The 18,286-nt window shown below is 36.3% G+C and overlaps 1 protein-coding gene across 3 annotated transcripts; it reads left to right on the top strand.

The window, feature by feature from the left end:
* Window positions 1–1,123: 1,123 nt before the first annotated feature.
* Window positions 1,124–10,827, top strand: LOC130714775 (mRNA export factor GLE1-like). Of its 3 annotated transcripts, none has more exons than XM_057564722.1 (16): window positions 1,124–1,298; window positions 1,760–1,887; window positions 1,999–2,169; window positions 2,257–2,406; window positions 2,577–2,697; window positions 2,873–3,021; window positions 3,545–3,713; window positions 4,115–4,343; window positions 5,198–5,307; window positions 5,635–5,705; window positions 5,980–6,061; window positions 8,182–8,256; window positions 8,379–8,462; window positions 9,803–9,934; window positions 10,045–10,167; window positions 10,260–10,827. In XM_057564722.1, coding segments are annotated over exons 2-16 (1,893 nt in total). In that variant the 5' UTR covers window positions 1,124–1,298; window positions 1,760–1,885; the 3' UTR covers window positions 10,485–10,827. The 3 variants fall into 3 exon arrangements, with proteins under 3 accessions (XP_057420705.1, XP_057420706.1, XP_057420704.1); XM_057564723.1 differs by having other exon boundaries at window positions 1,755–1,887; window positions 4,115–4,337; XM_057564721.1 differs by having other exon boundaries at window positions 1,755–1,887.
* The last annotated feature ends 7,459 nt before the right edge of the window (window positions 10,828–18,286 follow it).

Raw genomic sequence — 18,286 nt, 5'->3', positions numbered from 1 at the left:
TAGAGGGAGCGTTATCAACACATTATTTTAAAGACACACCCTAACACACTTATTGTGATTGATTTATTTTTTCAGCATATCACACTGGTCTTCCATGAGATTTATCATTATTGCATTGACTTCTCATCTATTATCTAACAAGACACTAACCACCATTATTTTATTGCAAACATTGCACTAACCTCCCCCGATGTTTATCATTAACCCTTACCTAAAATTTATCATTGGAGCACTCAAAACACATCTATTATTCATATTGATATATGAAGGAGAAAATGTCAACGAGTTTAACAAAATAGATGAGAGGTTAGTAGAATAATGATAAACCTCTCTGAAGATGAGTGCAATTTCATCTTAATATAAAAAAAGTTTGCAGTTTTCTACATCACCTACTTAAAAGTATATGTTTTGAAATAGTCATGACATGACCCAATAAAATTGATCAGAATGTCATGTTATATATTGTCTTTGAAATAACTTTTTCAAAATTATAAAATAATCCCTGACTCATGTAAATAAATTTATTTAATAAGTTTGATATGTTTTACTGAGTAGGTCTACGGTTCGAATCTGTATAACCCTAATATTCCTCCATATACAATCGGAGCAACTACAATTCCCTAAAAGCCTTTATGGATACGCCTCAATGTGTTGGGGACTGTGCACATTTCATTTGCTAGTTATAACGAGTCTTCCCGTAAAAGTTGTAACTGCTATCATTGAATCTAAATCCACTCTATAGTCATATTCATATGAAGCAACGGTTCTTGCTACAACGACCTCTTTCAAAAATTGTTAAGAAAAGATAGACTCTTTGTTGAGATCCTTCGTTTCTTCAAAAGGAACAAACATGCATAGAATTTGAGCGATAATGAAAAACATACAATTGGTTGGATCCGATCTATACTTTTTCCGAAATACTCAAGGTTCAAATATACACAGATTCAATGTTTGTTTACTGGTTAGATATAATTCAAAAAACACAAGAAACCTTTGTTCATATTCATATCTATTATGAAAGGGTTCCTCTAACAATATGATACCTCACACCGAGTAAAACGAGTAAATATTTAATTCTTCCACGTGAAGTAAAATTATCGCAATTACGGTCCAACCAATTTGGGGAGAATCGTAAAATACAAGTTAAAATAAAAAAAATCACAACCGGTTAAACCGGTTGCTCTTCCTTCACTTGCCTGAACCCTGAACCCCCAATGCGAATTGCAGCGTCGTCTCCGCCGAAGAAACGATCTGCGCCACCCTCTGTTCTCATCACGTGGCTTCGTCTCCGCCGGAAGGTAGGGTTCTGCTCTCTATCCCTCTGTTCTCATCGTGTGTAGCATCGTTGAACTCTTCTTCGTACTCATACATTTGCAAATGCGGTAATTTATTTTCTTGAATTAACTTGTTATGCCAGAATAATTTTATGGGTTTCAGACAAATGTTGAATCTTTTCATCTGAAATGAAATAATCTCTGGTTGGTTCTTGCATCTCTAATCTGTAACTGGAAAATGAAGTTAGGTTCTGAGCAAATTCATAACCCTCTTAACTGTTTATATGATCTTGGGTTAGGTATATCTTATAATGCAGATTATTACTTTAAATCTTGATTTGGATTTTATAATCTTCTGTACTAGTTAATCATATGCAGTTCTAATTCTCACTTTTCTGTTTAATCAAAATAACATTTGCAACTTATAATTGCATTTTATGTATTTTTTACTTTTCTGTGTTTTTATTTTCTTAAAATTAGGTCAGGTTACATTTTTCTTGGGTCGCCGAAATAGCGAGCAGGGTCGGCTAGACCCACTTTTAGCTCAACAGGCTCACTAGCTCTTAACAAGAAGTCTCTATATCTTAAAGTATCATTGCCAGTGTTAGACAATGTAAGTTTGTTTTTGTAAGTAAATTTTGAACATTCTGGTGAATGTGTTTCGGTCCAACATTTTCAATTCGCATCCAGAGAAAGGAGTTTGAATTTTCTGTGGTATTTGCAGGGGAGCTGTGAAATTGGAGCTCCATTGTGGTTCGCAAAGAGTGGATGGCATTGTTGTTGATCCTGAACCTGATTGGAGCTTTGATGCTCTTGTCTCAGAACTCAATGCTTTGGAAACGAAACTTGCTACTACTTCTACCAAACCTTCGTCTCTCAATAAAACAACATCCCGGTACTTTGGTTATCTCTTATTTTATTTTTCCAGTTATGTGCATCCTATAGCGGTCAATTTTCATGTTTATTTTTTACGTTTGTCCAGTGGGAATGAAATTGAGAGAGGTAGAACTTTCAAATTGCATGCACATGAATATGAGATGGAAGACACAGAAAGTGAAGACGATGATGTTAATGATGACAGAGCTTTAGTAGTAGCTGGCAAGCGAATCACTTGTGATGAACTTTATCTAAGGTGCCTCTTTCTTTATTCTAGCTTTATTCACATATTTTAAATCATGGAAATGTTTGAACTCTTTTTTTTAATGAATGTTATCTTTATTTTATTTCTTCTAATTAGGTAGGAATTGTTTCTGTTTGCTGTTTTATTTGGGGGTAATATTTGCATTTCCTTCGGTGTTTCAGTGACAGTGATGATTCCGATGTTATGTCTGCTTTTGAAGTGCAACCCTACTTGATGGATGAAGTGGAGGAGGTGGAAGGTGCCTTGTTTGAGTTGACCCATGAACACCAGCTTAGGGTTAAGGTTAGTGATTGTATTGATACCAGTGCACTAGTTACACCTATGACATGTCATTTACAAATTGATTGACTTGTCATTCTTGATCGCCATTTGACGTGTAGTGAATTGCAAAATAAACTCATGGTTTGTTTTATGCTTTATATAGCAGATCTCTTTTTCTGATATTCCAGATTAACAGGATGAAATAAGGAGTAAGATCTCAGTGTTGGAGTCAGCTCTGGTGAATGAAAGTCAGAACGCTACTTCTTCCCTTCTGCGAGTGGAGAAATATAAAACAACAAGGCAGGAATTGGATAAAAAGTTTGACACGCAATATCAGCGCCGCATGTAAGCTTTCATCTCCCCTCTGGTTTTTTTTTCTTCAGAGCAGTATGGTTTTCCCCTCTCTTATTAGACTATAATGTAGGCAATGAGTATGAACCTCAGGCTGTTCTAATATTGTGTTCACATAAAAATTATTATTTACATGTCAATGCACCGCCATGCATTTGTAGAGATCAATTAAGTATTAATGATCTTTTCCCATTTGTTTGGGCGGGGTGGGGGCAATTAAGTCTTAATAATCTTTTCACAATTCACTTCAAAAAATACTGACGAAAGGATACGTGATTGGTTTGTTAGTGGGAAGAGAACAAAACATCAATTTTCACTTTATTTAAAAGGCTGAAGAATCTTATTTTACGTTATTTTATTTTTTTGAATATTGAACTTCTTTGATATTTTGATACTCTCAATTTAATCATTACAAATATGAATTTTCTCTTCTTTTATTCTTTTGTTAGATAATTGCTTTGATTGCACTAGTTGAAAACGAAGGAACTGATGTTTGACCACCCCTGTTTTTTTGTAGTGCAGAAGAACTTGATAATCACTTGACAGCTGTTCAACAGGACCGTGAACGTAGATCACAGATAGAGGAAAGGAAAATAAGAAATGATGCAGCCAATGAAGAGGCCAAGAGAAAGATTGCTTTGCAGGAGGAAAAGAAGCAGCAAGAAAAGGCTAAAGCTGAAGCAGAGGTTATATTTTTTATCTTTTAGTTGTTTGTGACTATCTTTTAATTGATTGTGTTATTTGGCAAAAAATATTTGAATATGATTTCATTTGATCAGCTGTTTACAACAGCAAATCAATTTTTTATGTTAAATATTGGGTTACTTTTTTCTTTTATGGTTTTTCATATCAATGTTTAGAGAGTCCTCAACATTCACAAATAAATTTATTGTTCAATTGGTTTGGATTATGCTTGTCCCCTTGACCTTCTACTAGCCTACAACTTGTTAATAATTCACTTATATTCATGTGTCCTCCACTAAATGGGTCTTGTTAGTTTATGAATATATTTTTGTTGCCAATCTTCTTTGTAAAAGCTTGAGCTTAAATGACCATTCATTCATTATTTTTAATTTTGTGGGTGCAGGCCAAACTTAGAGCTGAAGAAGCAAAACAAGCTGCATTGGAAGCTGAGAGAAAAGCGGTAATGGAAACCAAAAGAAAGGCAGCAATGGAAGCTGAAAAAAGAGCGGAAAAGGAAACCATAGGAAATTCAGAAAGGGTTACTTCTGGAGCGACCCAACAAGAAGCTGCTGGGCGTCCAACAGATTCTGCATCAAGCCTATCCAATGTGGAAACCAAGAAATCTGGTACAGGTTTGCCCTTTTCACTTTCTTTCACATTTTGAACAGTGCCACTTTTCTTGTTTACTCGCTTGTCCAGATCTAATAGTGCTTCGGCTTCCATTTAGTTGAAAAATAATTGTTCCTCTCAATATTTCTAGACTAGTGAAATTAGTTTTCTTCATCGTTGTATAATTAATATTGATTTGATGAAGGTATTTGCATAAGTTTGGTGTCATTTGCGATGGTTAAATCTTCTATTTTGTCTCCAGTCACCACATTGTTAAGCACAAAAGTTCCCTCTCATACACAGTTTTTCTTTTCTTTTCTTTTTTCCTTAAAATTCTTTGTTATCCTTGTTCTTGGTTTGACTGCTTTGTCGTTGAAAAATTATTGAAGTGCTGAACCACTTCTTATAGATGCATTGCGAGGCTTTGGTCCAATTGGTGCTAATTGATATGTGCGTGCGGGTGTATTACCTTGCATGGAGGGGCCAAAATTAAATATTAAAATAATTCATATTTTGTAATAGGTATTCTAAGGACATCCGAAACATTTTGTCAAGATTGTTGATTTATTTCCTGTTTTGTGACGGATTTGGTCCTGATTTGTTACCCTCTAATTATGTTAATTAGGTGCATTTTTTTTTGTAATTAGGTTTGTTAATTGTTTCTTTAAGTAGGCTTGTTACTGCCTATATATATTGTTATCATCCATTTAATATTTAATTAAGCAATAACATCATTCAGTCTTCTTCTTTCAAGTTGGTATTGTAGCTCCCGGTCCAGGTGGCTCTGCTTCTGCACCTGAACCATAGTCGTTTTAATTATGGCTCCAGTTAGATTGTTTTATCAACTGAGTTTTCAACTGGCCTATACAATCTTTAGGTAATGTGTGTCAAGCTGCTGCAAGTGCTTTAAATCTAGAGCATGGGAGGCTACAGAAACTGACTGAGCTATATGAGAGAAACCAATTGATAAGATCAAGTTCTAATAAGGTATTGTTGAAAATAGATATTGGAGATGTTTATCTGATGAGACTCGATTCATCTTCCTTTATGCAATAAGCAATACGAGTTATTTGTTGATTTGATTTTTTCTTTTATATTGTTATCATATTTTTATTGAATTTTGTTCTAGATAATATATTGTATATTTTTATGGTTTTTGTAAGCAGCTTCATATCTGATGCTTGGCATATCTGCTATACTGTTTTATCCTGCAAGAAATTTGCTTGTGTCCTTCATCTCACTTTGAAGACTAGCTTTCCTAGTTGCACACACTGATGCTGGTGTTGTGACTTGTTTGTGTCGATATTTTTTCAGGATTATACCCGCCATGAGAATCATATTTTCCGGAATATAAAGACAATTAGGGGCAGTAGAGACAGTGTGAGGTGAGGTCAATATTTAATTTGACTATTGCAGTATTGCATAATGCTGTTTATCAACGTATCATTCTTATCATTTTGAAATTTTTAAAGGGACAGTTTTATGTCCTATCTAATCCTGTTGCTACTGTTTAATAATGTTTCAACCTGCCAAAAAACACAAGAATATCTGTATGAAGTAGATTCTATTTCAAGGATTTTATTTCAAGCAAATGCAATCCTAATCCGTATTCAGGATATTAGCTGTGCCCACCTATTTACTCTTGTTGGTATTCTGTAGATCAAAAGCAAGTGATTTGATTAAACTTTTGAATGATCCTCAATATCCTCAATCAATCAGCGTGGAGACATTTGCTAAAAAGGTATCTTCACATTATTGGATTCCCTTGTTATATAGTTTCTTTGTCCTTTATTGTAGATGTTATATTTGCATCAATTAGTAGCATATGGAGGTAACTAAGGGGACAATATAAAAACCATTCTTATAGAAGTTTTATCTTGTTCATGACATTGTGTAGAGCCTGTGACCAAGTAGTTTGGAGATCCTCGCCATCCCAAATCTTCTCCTAAACATTGTTGATTTTCAACAAGATAAGTGAAACTAAAGCCCAACAGTCTCTCGAGGGGCATGATAGAGATATATTATAAAGTCATTCATATATCTTCGCCTTGCCTTTTAAACTTTTGAGATAGCTGATTCATGAAAGTATACAACAACTAAATTATGATCATAGATAGCAGTGCGGAGTGGTTGATGACATAACTGCTAAGTGGGGTAGTGTGTACCGATATACTGAAGACTGTAATATTTAGTTAAAAAAAATTCCATACATAATATACATACTCAAGAATAAAACAATTACATAAAATAAAAGATATATTCATAATTAGTAATAAGTTCATACTATTAAGCTATATACAGAAGGTAATAACCACAAAAAGCCAAGAATTAAATTAGTTCAAGTCTACAAGTGAATGATACCATGGTTGCCGAATATGAAGGGTAAAAAACATGGGTAAAATATTGTTAGGACCCAATTGCAAGGTATGGGACTTGAGTCCCACATTGGAAGTATGAGATTCTAATGTGGGGTTTATAGGGCCTTGGGCTCTTCAACTACAACAGCTGCTTTTGTGGTATGGTTCTCCCAAGGTTTTTATCAATTGGTATCAAAGCCTTCCACCATGTCTCTCAGCTGCAAACGAGCGGCGCGGGTGGTAACACCGGCATTGCAGTTTTTGCTCGGGACTAGTCAAAGGGCTAGTGCACAGCCAGCCCGCATGGGCACCGGGGCTGCGGAGCGTGGTGGAATTTTAGGAACCCAATTGCAAGGTATGGGGCTTGAGTCCCACATTAGAAGTATGGGATTCTAATTTGGGGCTTATAAGGCCTTGGGCTCTCCAACTACAACATCTAGCTTTTGTGGTATGGTTCTCCCAAGGTTCTTATCAATTGGTAACAGAGCCTTCCATCATGTCTCTCAGCTGCAAATGAGCGGGCACGGGCAGTGATGTCAGCATTGCACTGTTCGTCCGGGACTAGTCAAGGGGCTACTGCACAGCCAGCCCGCGTGGGCGCCAGGGCTGGAGTGTGGTGGGATGTTAGGACCCATTTGCAAGGTATGGGACTTGAGTCCCACATCCCACATTGGAAGTATGGGATTCTAATGTGGGCATTGCTCTCCCAAGGTTTTTATCAAAAATGTTTTTCGTCCCTGTAATATTGACGCTCTTCAAGTCATAATAAAAATTCTGCAATTGGCTGAAAACAATATCAGTGAGCACTTGGTGTTGGTGATTTGTGTCCTAACAGAAGGGAAAGCAGTGGGTGTTGCGTGAGTAAAGCTTCAAACAAGGTTTCAAACCCCAAAGGCTTTTCTGGTGAAAAAAACGGTCAAAACGCAAATAACCCTAAATAATTGGTTGACAACTCAAAAAAAAAAGGTGGGGGGGGGGGGATTTTACCCAGTTTCAGAATGGCGGTTGCTACAGTCGTTAATTGCCATGATTTGGGGCAAAATCACAGATGCAATAGACATGATGTTAAAACACTCGCAATGCAACTTCCATAGCAGGTACTTGACGTGATGCCATGATAAGGAGGATTGATAACACTGATTGTTTTTAGCCCATGTAAAACCTTTTTGTTTTAAATTCTTAATAAAAAAAATCTGATGCATTTTTCTGTGATATCATTTTCATTATTTATCAAATTTGAAAATGACTGGAATGTTGTGAGGAAATGAATATTTGTAAAGTGAGAAATATGCTGCAACTACATTATAAAAAAAAAATTAATGTTAAGCAAACTAGTGTATGTAAAATATTTTTTAATCAAAGTAACATGTGGCCGAAATCAATGTCATTGGCTTCAAATGTTCAATACGAGGAACAGAAACTAGTTAGAAATGTTGAATTTGCTTACTTGCCTATGGTTGTTAGTGAATGAATTAGTTGTGACAATTGACAACATACTCTACAGGTTGTTTCAAACGCTAAAGCTCCTGGTAGTGCTCCTTTTGCAAGTGCCTATGTCATTGTTCTTGTTACATCTCAGGTATATGTTTAATCTCTAGCCTCTGGGATTAGTTAGGAGGATGGTATAGAATTAGACTTTCAAGGAAGCATAGAATGAGCATAAATTTTTTTTTTCAATAATTATTTATTTTCTTTTCACAGGTCCCACATGCAATGGATATTTTGCTAGCTGAGCTTCACAGGGTGTGCCCATACACTGTCCCAAAACATATGGTTTACAAAAAGGTAACTTTGTTCAACTTGAAAACATTACCCAGTCATTTGTTTTTGTTCAATTTCTCAACTTGGTATTAAGGAGGAGATTGTGGTATTGTTGTGTTGATTTTCTTTTGCTCCATAAATTTCGTTATTACTCCCTTTTTATGTCACATTTTTCCTAAATAAGAGGTTTTAGCTTGTTTTAGTGATATAAGAGAAGCAATATGTTTCTGCATTAACTGCCACGGTTTAAATATGTTTGTGCTAAATCTTCAGGCTTCACTACATCCAATATTTCAACTCACGTTGTATAATATTAATTATGCCTAGAGGGTACTTATTTACACTGATAATATGCTCACACATGTTAAACCCACTGTATCTTAGAAAAACAAATAAAGCAAACCATCGAATAATAACTGCATTGTAATAAATTCATTGCCTTCAATATTCTAGCAAACTTCTCAAATTATTCTATAAATTCATGTACACTGCCTTCTTGTTTCAATGCAACAAATGGACTTAAAGCTACTGTTGGTTAGAATCTTTTAAGAATTGCACTCTTGAATTCTTCCCAACTCAATTTCTGATTGCAAGCTTCCCACCATTCAAACCAACTCATTGCCTTGCCATCCAGACCCACCATAACCGCTTGAATATTTTCCCCCTCCACAGCTCCTTTAATTCAAAATTACTTCTCCAACTTGTTCACCCAGCTAAAAGCATCTTGATCTCCATAAAAAACAGAAATATTTAATTTCCTCCATGTCTCCCGAAATTCACTTTTCTGTTTCAGATTCCCTCCACAAACCTTCAGCTCCTGTATGCTCCGCTTCACCTGCTACGCCACCCTTGGATCCTCTCCAAGCCTTCACATAACTGTTTCCATTAAAATCTACAGCCAATTCAACTAACTCACACTAAGGGTGCTGGGTTATTTTCCCCTACTTCTCTCTAACATTTACTTTCATAGATCGTAGTGATAAGGGGTCGAACCCTATTAGTATATATCAATGAACTCAAAGCAACCTTTAAATACGAACCCTAGCTTATAAAAATTATGAATTATCACTTGAAAGACCAATTTTTTCCTTCAATGGTTGGTGTTTCATGGTCGAGTTTTAGGAATTATTGCAGGAAAAACAAAGTAGGAGGGAATGACACTCACTGAAGAGTGGGTGAGGGAAAGGGTCGAATGGGAGGGGTTTAGACTTAGCGGGGTTGGGTGGTTTGCTTTTTCTTTTACTAGGTGTGATGGTTTTTTTTTAAAGATAGTTTGTTTCATGTGTGTTCTTCGCATATAATTTTAACACGGGTTACTTACCCTGTTGATTGTGTTGTTAATTACTTGATTTTGCCCCTCTCAGTCTACCTTTCAATCAAAAGAGGCATACTTCAAAAGCATCGGTTATTGGGAAGAAAATGGAAAAATGGAGAGTACAGAAGATTATTTACAGAGGTTAGAATCCTATGTGAAGATGTATGCTGCACTGGTTCAGGTCTGTCATGGCTGTCTCAAATTTGTGACAGATTACATGTTTGCAGTTTTTCCCCTACTGTTTCTCACTGCTGATCTCATCTGATGAACTGACCTTGCTTGTTTTAACAGACTGAGATTCCTAAGGTTCAAAATTTGCATGGCTTACAACATGGTTGGGCATGGCTTGCGAGGTTCTTGAATTCTCTTCCAGCCAATCAATATACAGCTGTTTCGCTCGATGCATTCTTGCGAGTAAGTAATGTAAAATGTTGTGGTGTTTTATTGCATTTGCAAGTAATGTAAAATGTTGTGGTGTTTTATTAACTAACTAATTCTCTTTTCAGATGGCTGGATTCGCTCTTTTTAGAAGATATAAATCTCAATTCTTAAAGATGTTGAACACCATCTCAGAGAACTTTTTAGTTGATCTGAAATCACGAAATGCACCAGAATTGAGAAAGACTATTGCGGAGATACAGACTTATATAGAAGATAAGATGTTCCTTCAAGAGCCAGAAGGAAGGAGCCTGCAAACTAATTTGTTATCGAAGGAATGTGTTGTTCGTTGAAGATTGAATATCATCTTTCGTGTATCTGTTACGTCATTTTTGGTGTATTTTATATCTGATGAGAAGTAAGTTATAATATTATCCCATTCTTCCAAAGTAGTTACTATGTTGAATAGTTTTATTCACACCTCCCGATAGGTGAATATTGAATGAGAAGAGAGATAGATAGAAAATAGAGGTGTAATAGAAGTAAGAGTGTGAATGAATCATAGCTCTTACTATGTTATGTTTGATTTTGTTATTGTTGTAAAAACTGGATTGGCTGGTCACCGATTGAATCAAGGAGGGAGCTACTTACCCTCATAATATGGTATGAATTTCCCTATTCTTTTAATGGTATAAATATTAGTATAACATGTTACAAGTAACATATTCTATGTATTGCTTCCACCAAAATTTTATCTTATTACTTATAATGATATCAATTACTTTTTCCATTCCCCTTCATATGGTAACTCATCTTTTTGCACTGGTCTATTCTCTGTCTATTTTCTAAGCTGCTGCAAGGGCAAACTCTGTCTATTTTCTAATTGCATTTACACTCCTCTTCATTATACAAGTGAAATCCAAATATGCCTTTGTTTCTATCATTAGTGACAATCCACTCATCTTTGTCAAAGGAAACAATGAATCCATAATCACAAAACCATCTTATGCTAAGTTGTTTACATTTTTACCCCTTTAAATAACAAGACTATATCAATAGTAGGAAGTAGAGGCTTGCCAATCCTAGATATACCAATGATGGATCCCTTTTGGTCACCACCAAAGCTCACAGGGCCACCTTGCTTAGGTGGAGGTCTAGGAACATAGACTCTTCTCCTTTCATGTGTCATGAGTGCCCACTATTCAAATACCATGGTTATTGGTTGGTGTTTTCTTTGCCCTATTGAGTACATTTGCAACAGGAATAATCATGGACTTAGGTACCCATATGACCTTGGGTCCTTTCTTGATAGAGTTTCGTTTGGGTGAATTAACTTGCGTCTTGAAGTTTAGTCAAATGATTGTTCAACTTTAAATGCACAACAAATCTTCTTATAGGATGCACATGCTCAAACAAAGTATATTTGATGTCAGATTGAAGAGGGTTAGACAACGCACCTCTAGATTTTTCTTCTTCAAAACCAATGCATGTATATTTATTAACCTCCCTATTGCTTCCTACCAATTTCTTAAGGTTTTCTTACCCAGAAGTAGAAGAAGCAAGGATACAAATTAATCGTTAACTCCTTCCTTAAGTTGAGGTATTTCATATACTATGAATCACTCTTCTTAAGTTTATCATTTTCTTCAGAAGGCATCCGGTTTTCTTTAAATATTATCCATTAAATTTTAAATATTACATCTAAAGATAATTTTTAAGTGCACTCTCACAATATACTTTTTATTAACTCATACTAAAAAAAACTGAAAGGGAAAAGGATGGAAACATTAAAGGACATAAAGTTATCTCATTTTCATCATGTAACATTTTTCTCCTAAATAATTAAACATGAATAATTGTTACAAGTAGGGTTTTAAATTATGGTATGCAACTGCAACTATGGATGCAATGTAACATGTTTTGGAATCCAGTAACGAAATTACGATGTTACGATATATTAGGGGTGCCTATATAAATAGGCTTAGGCCTTGTAGAATAGTTATGTTGTTGATAGTTGTGATAATGAAACACTTCTCTATCCCCCTATTCTCTCTGATATTCTTCCTCTTTCTCCCTCTCTGATTCTTGGTCGTAACATTGGTATCAGAGCACCGATCCGGTGCACCTGAACCAGAAAATCAAAAAAGAAAAAATGGATGCAGATTGGTGGAAAGCCCTCGACAGGCTTGATGAATCCCTGAAGCGTTCCCATGAAGCAGCTCGCCGACGTGAAGAAGTTCGCCTGCGAGAAGAAGCGGCAGCGGCGTATGAGCGGCACATGGCCGAATACGAGCAGTACATGGCGGCGTACGAGCGGTACGAAGCCAAAGCGGCAGCGGCGGCGGAGCGACTCGCGGCGGAGGCAGAACGTGACGCAGAGGCGCTCTCAGAGGCGGAATGTGCGATGATGGTGAAGGAGGAGGACGAGCCGGCGATGGTTATCGACGGCGAACTTCCCGAAATCATTCCGGCGACGGTTCTTGACGGCAGTCTTTCCCCAACTGACACCGTTCTTCCTCAAATTGACGATGTTCTGCTTCAAACTCGTGAATCAAGATTCTTTCTTCCCCAAATTCACAAGTTCGTGCATTCCCAAATTGGAAAATTAGGGTTCGCAATTGAGTCACAGATTGAGAATTCAGAGCTTCACAGCGGCGTTCTGGGCAATTACGACGGCGATTCCATGTCCTTCGACATCGTTTGGTCTCGTGTTGAGGATTCCGAATCCGACGGTGTGAGAAGACCGCCGCGGAAACCACCAGATTCGCTCCTTGCTACGGCGATCCTTGTTCCATGCGTCTTGACCGGAGACATTCCGCCAGTCTTGGCCACACGGCCACCAGCGAAGCCGCCAAACGTGTTCGTCCACGGTGGAGTTCCAAGCTTCTTGACCGGCGGCTCTTGCAAGATGGTGATGGCGAGGAGGCCACCGGCGAAGCCACCAGATGTGGCGGTGGGTCTGATTCCGTGGTGGGGGCAACTTGATATTGCGGCATGGTGCAAGTCGTGCAAGCGTTGGAAGAGGACTTCGCATAGGGACATGGAACAAGTGAGAGGGAAAACGTTGGACAACCTTTTTCCCATTGGAATGGGCCAAGCCCAAACTGCTCAAAGGAGTTGGGCCTTGCTGCTGCTGGTGGCTCTTGCAGGAAACACAAAAACAAAGGCCTAGAGATGCATGTCTTTATGGGTTTAGATTTAGAAGGCTATTAGGCTACAAGGGAAATTGTTGCTACTTTTGCTTTCTCTTCCTTGTTTTGGAGCCCGTGTCAATTTTTTTTTTTAGTCTTGTATCATTTAGTTTAGTTGTTCATTTTGTTGATTGGATTTTTCGAGTTTCCTTGAGGACAAGGAAAATTTTAAGGGGAGGGATATGTTACGATATATTAGGGGTGCCTATATAAATAGGCTTAGGCCTTGTAGAATAATTATGTTGTTGATAGTTGTGATAATGAAACACTTCTCTATCCCCCTATTCTCTCTGATATTCTTCCTCTTTCTCCCTCTCTGATTCTTGGTCGTAACATACGACATCAATTGTTGCTGCAACAACGTGCATTTATCCATAATTTCACAACACAATCACAAGCGCGACTATATGAAACCACAATCAGTTTAATTTTTCAAATAACTACATGTAACATAAAATATGCGCCACATGTAAGATGCTAAGAATATATATGAAAAAAGTGAGCATCATTAGATTTTCTTCTCGCATGATAAAATGAAGCTAACACTAGTTTAAAGTAAAAGTAGGTGAATCTTTTACAAACCACAATAGAGCCTTTCATTGTAATTCAAAGTTTGTTCAAAACTTTGATTGTAAATTATTAGCTTCATAAGTACATTAAATTAGTTACTAAAGTCATCTTTCACAATAAAGCTAACATGAAATTAACAATAAGTTTTAAAACGAAATTGAACTACAAGAGATAACTTGATAACAAATGTTTTCCTTAATCTTACTTGACAAAGGAAAAGGACCACGACTATCATCATCAACTTGTTTGTAAATTACAAGCAAATGAAAAAAAAAAAACTCCTATGAAAAGTAGCATAAGTTCTGTCAACAAGACCACATATGGGGGGAAGGGTAGCTCACTTGGTGAGCTAAGGGAATGAAGGGATTTGCAGGGTCAGGGTTCGAATCCTGGTGAAGGAACTAATTTACTAACAATTAACAACTAACATTGGCCTATAAAAAAAAAAAAACAAGAACCACATCTTGGAAATACAACATTATTATTATTGTGAGGAACCAGTGGAGGAGTTTTAGTATCTGTGGCCTCTGGACATGTGACAATGATCCAAGTCTCATCCTTTTCAAGAGTGCATGTGTTCTGCGGTTTTGGCGGATTGTAAACAAGTCGTAGTTAATGATCATTGGAGTGTTGCCCGGTATGCTTTTGAACAAAAGCCTCGAATTCTTCCTTGCTTATTTGGTAGATCGGAGTGCATGTATTCTGCGGTTTTGGTGGTTGGTGATCATTGGATTGTTGTCCAGTATGCTTCTGAACAAAAGTCTTGAAATTTCCCTTGCTTATTTGATAGATCAGAGGCTCTACTTGTTGTTTTTTGTTGTTCTGGGAAGGACACTTTCTTATGTTCTTACTAGTTTTTTCCACGGCTAGATTATCGCTATTGTTGTTTTTTGAGTTCTCCATTTTTCCAAAGACGCGCACCCTAGAATAATGACTTTGGAAATTCCCACAAGGATACTCCAAAAAAACTTCAAACCCACTTACCAAAACTTAATTTACCCCTAAAACTCCAAGGTTTCCACAAGTTAGAGATCAGATGATAGGACTTTGAAGAATAACAAGAAGCATTAGGTGAAGGGAAGACATTAGAAGAATTAACAAAATAGATGAAGAGAAGACATTGGATGATTATTTTATAGTATTTCGTCACCAGTGAGAAGTGGGGGATGAAAAGTTAAATGGAAGTTCTTAATAAATAGGTCAAAGTGAACGTAAAGTCTCCATAGTGAATAGACTAATATTAGTCAAAAATATATATTTAATATATTTTATGAAATATTTACATTTTTTTTAGTATACAATAGATATAAAACGTTGTATTTTTAAATACAATAATTGTTTTCTCTTTGGAAGTTTGACCAGACTTTTTTATTTAAAAGCTATTTGGCCGTTTCTAATTTTTTTTACCTTAAAATATATTTTTATATTAAATGTTTTGAGTCAATTATTATTTTAATGTTTCTTGTGGTGTGGACTGATGACTCTTCCGGAGAATACTATACTAAGGTGGATTATTGTTGGTTGATCAAGGATTCAATGGTTGATTTGGGGAAGCCCGCGAAGGGAAGTTGGAGTTAGGTCTGGAAGTTGCATGCTTCGTTTAAGATTATCTTCTTCTCTATCTCATATGTCATGATTCGATTCCTATGAATGCCCTGAGATTTCACGGGAGCATGGCGACCTCATCAATCTGCACAGATGCAATTTGTATCCCAAATCATTCTTCACTACTTGCATGGTTGTTATTTCGTGAGAAGGATCTGTGCTCGGTCGGGTATTCATGGTTGGCACGTCTCTCTCTTGATGACGGATGCGACGAATTGGGTTAAAGAGATGGTGCATGATCTTGGACGCACAGCTACTGTAGTAGTGTGGCAGCTTTGGTGCGTGCGAAATGTGTTATGCTCTGAGCAGCATTTGATTTCTGACGAGGCTCTCTTTGCTACTATTGTAGTCGTAGAGCTTTTGCTGCACCAGTGAGGTTCATTTCCTGGAAGCTTGAACATGGCTTCAAGCATGGATGAGTTCAATGGCTGCATTCGTGACATGCTGGAGACTTGGATTATTGGCTTCCTTTAGAGAAGGGATGGTGCAGATGTTCTCCATCTTGAGCTTCTGGCTATATTTTACGAGCTTAGAGTGGCTTAGGAGCGTGGATTCAGACCTGTCGTTTGCTATTATGACTCGTTGCTTGCGGTTTTTCTTATTGAGATGCCTCCGTCGCATTTTCATGCTCATGCGGTTTTGTTTGCTAACATCATAGATATAAGCTTCATTGAAACTGGGGTATTAGGATTGTCCAGACACTAAGAGATAAGAATACATGTTCGGATTTTCTGACTAAGGTCAGTGTGAGTCAACAAAGTGAGTTTGTTATGTTGCAGGATCCTCCTGCCAGTCTCATTCCTCTCCTCCTTGCAAATGTTGTAGGAACTAGCTTTCCGAGGGCTGAGGGCTTGTAGGCCTTTTGTCTTTTGTTTAATTTTCGCCTTGTAAAAAAAATTAAATGGTTGTTTCCATTTTTCAACAAAGCAATAAAAATTAATTTGTTATTAGGAAATGGATAAAGAATTGCTATAAGTTAGTTTAACTTTACCAAATTGCATGGAGTGCCATTAGTTGAAGATTTTAGAGGGTTTTCTTCTGCAATCACGTTTTGTGTGAACCATACATAATTGTTTTCTTCTTTTTCTTTTTTAACACTTTCTTGCACCTCGTCCTGTGTTATATATAACTGAAAGCTTAAATTAGTCTCCATTTTCCTTTTTAGGATATGATATCAAAGAAGATTATTAAAAAATAATATAATATTCATCGTCAAAATGGTTACGTATTTTTTATACTTCACTAGTGAAAAAAAATAGGTAGAGTATTTTTTATGATCTAAAATCAATGTCAAAACTATATTGGTTTTTTGTGCAAATATAGTCACTATACTCACTAGATTGTATAATAAAGTATTTTTTTAAAGCTATAAATATGCTAAATATAAAAAGTTATTCACCTTGATAAAAATATTTTAAAAAATCAATATCAATAAGGATTATGGTTACATCACTCACGAAACTACATAATTATTCACCATAAAATGTTTCATTTTTTCTTTACAAAAATAATCCACAATCACATTATTCGTGCTTCAAAAATTACATTTCGAACATCTAGATTAATTAAATGGTGTATCTCATGAATCCCCCGAAATCATACAAGTCTCACTCCCTATTAATAAATTTTTATCTAATAATAAAAAATAGAAAAATCTATTAATATCATTCTCACACTATTCATGCCACCCCTTTCCAAAATTCATAGACACACTCTAAAGAGCGTATAACAACACTTTAAAATACGGTGTGACAAAAAATACAAAATGCATACCGTAATTTAAAGTGAGGTATGCATTTTTTCCATACCGCAACTTAACGTGCGGTTTACATTTTTTTCATATCGCAATTTAAAGTGCGATATGGACAAGAATGCTGTGAATAAGTGTGAGGATTGCATCAATAAATTTTCCCATAAAAAAAGCATATTATAGTATATTGCTCGTAGGGGTGGGATGGGTAGCTCACAAGGAAATGAAAAGTATTGAAGGATGAAGGGTTAAGGTTCAAACCCGGTTGAATGAACTAATTTACTAACAATTAAGTAATTAACAACTATCATTTGCCTAAAAAAAAGAGTATATTGCTTGTAGTGATTAATTCAGAAAAAAATTCCCATGAACTTGATTTATTGTTGAAATTGAATTGCTTGTAACTGAATGACCCCATTTTCTTCCAATTCCTATGCCTAAAAGATTAAGCTATACTTTCTGAGATATTTGTCTTTTTTAGACTTAGTACCCAACGTTCGTAACTCCCTCTACGGCTCTACCTTGTCTTTCCTTCTTTCTTTCTCTACACAAACTGTCCCTTTAGAGTTTGTTGGACTCACTCCAAGAAGAGGGAATTCCAAATCCCTCTGTCTCATAATTTCCATCATAAACTGTTGGAGTTTCATTTCCTTATAGTATAGGTAATTCACAACTACAATGACAATCACTTTCTTCTTTATTTAAGGTCCTCAAATTTCTAATTGTGTGTTAGAACCACCTTCAACAAACAAGATTCAAATGATCAAACCTCAAATATATTATTAAGTGAATGTTCAAAAAGCATGCCTGCTTCTCCTAGTTGATTTGTGGTGGTGCTTAACTAATTAATCTGTCTTTTCCTGATTCCTATTTTTTCTTGTGGGTATTTTCTGTTGTGATATTTTTCTATGCACACATATAGTGTGTCAGTTTATTTAATTTTGGATTCCTAATTCTGTTTTTTTGTGCCAACTACTGCAGGCAAAGACTAATGAGTGTAGGAGACAAGCAAAAAATGCATGAGCAAACTGGTTGCTTT

This window comes from Lotus japonicus, chromosome 4 (genome assembly GCF_012489685.1).
Source record: "Lotus japonicus ecotype B-129 chromosome 4, LjGifu_v1.2".
NCBI lineage: Eukaryota > Viridiplantae > Streptophyta > Magnoliopsida > Fabales > Fabaceae > Lotus > Lotus japonicus.
Note: the sequence above shows the minus strand (reverse complement) of the source record. Positions and strands in the feature narration are given on the sequence as shown.

Excerpts from the sequence above, each read along its gene's own strand:
- LOC130714775 (XM_057564722.1), top strand. Across the intron at positions 2,407-2,576 it reads TGTGATGAACTTTATCTAAG|TGACAGTGATGATTCCGATG; the intron begins GTGCCTCTTTCT and ends TCGGTGTTTCAG. Across the intron at positions 5,706-5,979 it reads GGCAGTAGAGACAGTGTGAG|ATCAAAAGCAAGTGATTTGA; the intron begins GTGAGGTCAATA and ends GGTATTCTGTAG.